Source organism: Octopus bimaculoides, chromosome 2 (assembly GCF_001194135.2).
Source record: "Octopus bimaculoides isolate UCB-OBI-ISO-001 chromosome 2, ASM119413v2, whole genome shotgun sequence".
NCBI classification, from domain to species: domain Eukaryota; kingdom Metazoa; phylum Mollusca; class Cephalopoda; order Octopoda; family Octopodidae; genus Octopus; species Octopus bimaculoides.
In genome coordinates this window covers 187,856,856-187,861,855 of record NC_068982.1, presented here as the reverse complement: position 1 = coordinate 187,861,855, position 5,000 = coordinate 187,856,856, and the positions used below count along the sequence as shown (strand labels likewise).

General features: G+C 42.5%; 1 protein-coding gene across 1 annotated transcript in view; it reads right to left on the bottom strand.

The window, feature by feature from the left end:
• The window catches only part of LOC106872927 (von Willebrand factor A domain-containing protein 3A), a 62,154-nt gene that overhangs the window by 14,588 nt on the left and 42,566 nt on the right, over positions 1-5,000 (bottom strand). The window contains 4 exon segments of the mRNA XM_052965914.1: positions 1,973-2,022; positions 2,024-2,162; positions 3,358-3,500; positions 4,421-4,539. Coding sequence (XP_052821874.1) covers positions 1,973-2,022; positions 2,024-2,162; positions 3,358-3,500; positions 4,421-4,539 — 451 coding nt within the window.

Sequence of the window (5,000 nt, the reverse complement as noted above, 5' to 3'; positions counted from 1 at the left end):
CCACAAGGGGCTAAACATAGAGGGGACAAACAAGGACAGACAAAGGGATTAAGTCAATTACATTGACCCCAGTGCGTAACTGGTACTTTATTTATTGACCCCGAAAGGATGAAAGGCAAAGTCGACCTCGGCAAAATTTGAACTCAGAACGTAATCGCAGAACGCAATACCGCCAAGCATTTCGCCCGGTGTGCTAACATTTCTGCCAGCTCACCGCCTTAATTCCGAGTTTGAATTCTGCCAAGGTAGACTTTGCCTTTTGTCCTTTCAGGGTTGATAAAGCAAGTACCAGTGGTGCACTGGGGTTACTCTAATCCCCCAAAATTGCCGGCCTTGTGCTAAAATTCAAAATCAATACTTCCACCTCCTTACTCACTTCAACCCTTCACTTCCTATGGAATGTAGGCCATCGATGACTTTTCTCCACTATTCTCGACTCGGGGTTATATTTTCTACTTATCTCTATTTCGATCCCTGCTTCTGCAGCTCTGTCCAGTATCCTGCTTCCAGCTATTTTAAGGGCATCCTTTCTTTCATCTCCCTTATAGGTTCCATGTCCCTGACGGAGGGCCTTTCTCTCCCTAGTCATGTTGGTTTTGAATTATCATTAATGGTTTTTGTAACTAAGCATATTTTTTCCTAGCTAAGGGTGTTGGCTCTGCATGAACCCATGTTTACCTCTGGGAAGAGGTGGTCTACATTAGTCTGGTCTGTCTTTTGACCTGTCTATCATCGGAGGGCCCACAAGGGGCTTTTGCTCCACTGACATAGTTCTCGGGGTCATTGAGGCACATGAACTGCCACACCCCAACTGGGAGTGGACTTTGGGTGGGGGTGGGGGAATATTTACATTATGTTTTTTATTGTTTATTTATTGGGTTTTTTTATTTGTGGCTGAATGTTTAACTAAAGATGTTGAGTTCAAATCAACTGTGATACTAAGATAACGGATGGTAACCAGAGGTTGAAATGATCGGGGGTTTTGTGAAGGCCAGGAAGAAAAGAAGCAAGCATGCTGCATTGGATGGGCAATATATCATCATCATCATTGTCATCATCACCATGATCATTATCATTGTCGTCAACATCATCATCATCATCATCACCATCACCATCATCATCATCATCATCATCATCATCACCACCACCACCACCACTACCACCATGATGAGCATCATCATTGTTGTCGTCACCATCATCATCATCATCATTTAATGTCTGTTTTTCCATGCTGGCATGGGTTGGACAGCTCAACAGGATCTGAAGAACTTCAACGTTTTGGCACAGTTTCTCTGACCAAATTCCCTTCTCAGTGCTGTTCTCTTCTTTGTGTCACCAGCAATCTTGAGGTTACTTTGCAAGCCAAATGTGACCCCCCCATCACTAAAGGAGGGATAGAGAGAAAGTAGAGAGTGAGAGGGCAGGATGATGAGAGAAGGGGTACAGTATGATGAAAGGAAAAGATGCACACATTAGTTTGAAGGTCCATGGCTTAGGGGTCAAGGATATTTGGTACATGACTGTAAGGTTGTGAGTTCAATTCCTGGCATCACATTGTGTCCTTAAGCAAGACACTTTATTTCATGTTGTTCCAGTCCACAAAGCTGGCTAAAATGAGTAGTACCTGTAATTCAAAGGGGTCAGCCTCGTCACATTCTGTGTCACACTGAATCTCCCTGAGAATTTCATCAAAGGAATGCATGTCTGTGGAGTACTCAGCCACTTTCATGTTAATTTCACGGGCAGGCTGTTTCGTTGATCAGATCAACTAGAACCCTTGTTGCCATAACCGACAGAGTGCCCCCAGTTTATACATGGGGTACATACAGATGAACTGAGAAAAAAACTGAACTCACACACACACACATGTACTTAGACACATCTAAAAAAGACATGATGGGCATGACTAGATTGAATTTGTGCAGAGACATACTTGATTAGGGTAGACCAGGGTCTAATTAACAACACCAACCATAACAACAACAGCAGCTAGAAGACGAAGCATCAAGCAACTTACGGTGCCTTATTCTTATACAGCTGTTCCCAAACAAGACTGGTCAGTTCTTTCTTCAGCTCATCCATGTAGCGATTCATTGAGCCAGACGTATCAACGAGAATCGTTGACTGTTTGTGAATGACTGTTCCAAAGACACGTCGACTGCCTGCAAAGGGGAGCACAAAGAGACGAAATGGTCTTATTACAGCAATGAAATAGTGTTCAAAGGAATGCTTTATAGAATCATCTTGGAATTGGTTATATCATCATCATCATCATCATCATCATCATCATCACTTTGTAAAGTGGTTGGCATTAGGAAGGACATATGGCCATAGAAAACATGCAAATCAGACACGAACCCAGGCAGCTCTGCAGTTGGCCAGCTCCTGTCAAACTGTCCAACCCATGCTCGTATGGAAAGCAGGTGTTAAATGAAGATAATGGTGAAGATGATGTATATCATCATCATCATCATCATTGTTTAATGTCCCTTTTCCATGCTGGCATGGGTTGGACGGTTCAATTGGGATCTGGCAAACCAGGAGGCTGCACCAGGCTCCAATCTGATCTGGCAGTGTTTCTACAGCTGGATGCCCTTCCTAATGCCAACCACTCTGAAAGTGTAGTATGGGTGCTTTTTATGTGCCACCGGCACAGGAGCCGGTCAGGCTGCCCTGGCATCGATCATGTTCGGATAGAATTTTTACGTGCCACCAGCATGGGAGCCAGTGAGACAGCACTGGCCTTGACAACATTCGGATGGTGTTTTTTAAGTGGCACTGGCACAGGAGCCAGATGGTGTTTTTTAAGTGGCACTGGCACAGGAGCCAGTCAGGGGGCACTGGCATTAACTACATTCGGATGGTGCATTTTACATGGGGGGAAATATTATCTTGATTGGAAATAGGTGAGGGTTGGTGACCGGAAGGGTGGACATGCATAGAATTCCATGCAAGTGTGGAAAAGTGAATGTTAAGGTCATCATCATCATCATCATCATCATCATTGAATGTCCATTTTCTTTGCCAGTATCGGTTGGACAGTTTGAAAGGAGAAAGGTAGGCCAGAGGGCTGCACCAGGCTCCTTTGTTTTGGCATGGTTTCTACAGCTGGATGCCCTTCCTAATGCCAACCACTTTACAAAGTGGCCTGGGTACTTTTCATGTGGGTAGCTTTTATGTAGTGCCAGCATGTGGTGCTTTTAAGATGGAAGAAGAAAATTCAAGAACTGGAAGAGAAAGAGAGGGAAAGAGAGAGGGAAGAAAGAGAAAGATAGTGTGAAAGAGAGAGAGAGAGAGATGGAGTAAATGGTATAGAATAATCGGTGAGAAGGAAAAGAAAGATGAGAGAAAAGTTACCACTGAGCAACCATTGCATTCTATGAAGATAATGTTTGAGGACACATTCCAGTCTTTTGATATATTCTTTAAGTTCGTGAGGCATGAGCTGAAGATGTCTGAGAGTGCCGTTGACATTGATGCTGGGGAAGATGTTGCAATATCTGAAAAGAAAACACATTTATCTTACAATCAATAAAAAAAAAGAGTTGATTGAATGGAAAATCCAGTATTTCAAAGAAAATCCTTCTTCAAGAAAAAGTCGACAGGAGAAAAACATTGGATCATCCACTCGCCATGGTGAGTTCACTTTAATCTTTTTATCAATTTCACCACAAGTCTTACTGACTCAGGATAACACCAGCCTCTTTGAAGTTTGTTTAATCATCATCATCATCATCATTTAACATCCGTTGTCCATGCTGGCAAGGGTTGGACGGTTTGACTGGGGCTGGTAAGCTGAAAGGCTGCACCAGACTCCAGTCTGATTTATTAACAAACTTTATTAACAAACTGTGCCTTCTGACATTTCTTCCTACATACACTTATTTCCACGTTATATTGGGACATTGTTACATTTGAACACATGACTACCAACTTCGTTACAAACATTCAAAATAATTAAACAGGTGAACCGACTTTGCACCTGTTATACTGGTGAACTGTTTCACTACTTCTGTAACAGTTTCATTATCATATTTGTGGTGGAATACACTACCTGTACCAGAAACATGATAATGAAAGTGTTACAGAAGTAACACTTTTCTCTCTCTCTCTCTCTCTCAGAATGTCTTTATAGTTCACTCTCTCCCCCACCTCCTTCTCTTTCCTTGTCCTTCTGGGGTAACCAAGTTTCTCCCCTGTAAAAAGACAGCTATCCTTGGGGGCGATTAATCTCTCTCTCTCTCTATCGCACTCAGACCATTACTATTTATAATCATTTGGTCAGTCTATTTTCGTAGGGGGTGTCCTGACTTTCGTCACAACATCATAGAACCAAAGTCAGTTTCAGGTGGTTTGGCATCAAAAGGGTTAAAGAAGAAAAATCATTCTAAAAATCCAAAACGTATTAAAATTAACTTACTTTGCTGTGACTTGTCTGTGAAGGACTTTCACATTAGTTTCGTCGTGTTTACAGGCCGGTGTCGATAGAAGTTTGCTTAGATTTAACTTCTGTTTTGACAAACTGTATCGATGCAACCACTAAAACATCAAAGAAAAGAGTCGACAGCCATTATTAGAAAATAATTTAAGAAGACATTTTATGCGTAACATTGGTGGAATAGGAGGAAGGCAGGGCTGGGTGGGTAAGAAATTTGGTTCACCACCAAGAGGCTTGAAGTTTAATCCTTTTGGCATGTCTTCCCTTGGGGAATGAAATTAGGGGATGGAAACTGTGAAGAAGCCTCATGGATGGATGTACATGTAATTTAGAAGTTCAGCATTGTCATACGTTTTGTCATGATTCATCATCATCATCATCATCATCATCATCATCATCATCATCGTTTAACGTCCGCTTTCCATGCTAGCATGGGTTGGACGATTTGACTGAGGACTGGTGAAACCGGATGGCAACACCAGGCTCCAGTCTGATTTGGCAGAGTTTCTACAGCTGGATGCCCTTCCTAACGCCAACCACTCAGAGTGTAGTGGGTGCTTTT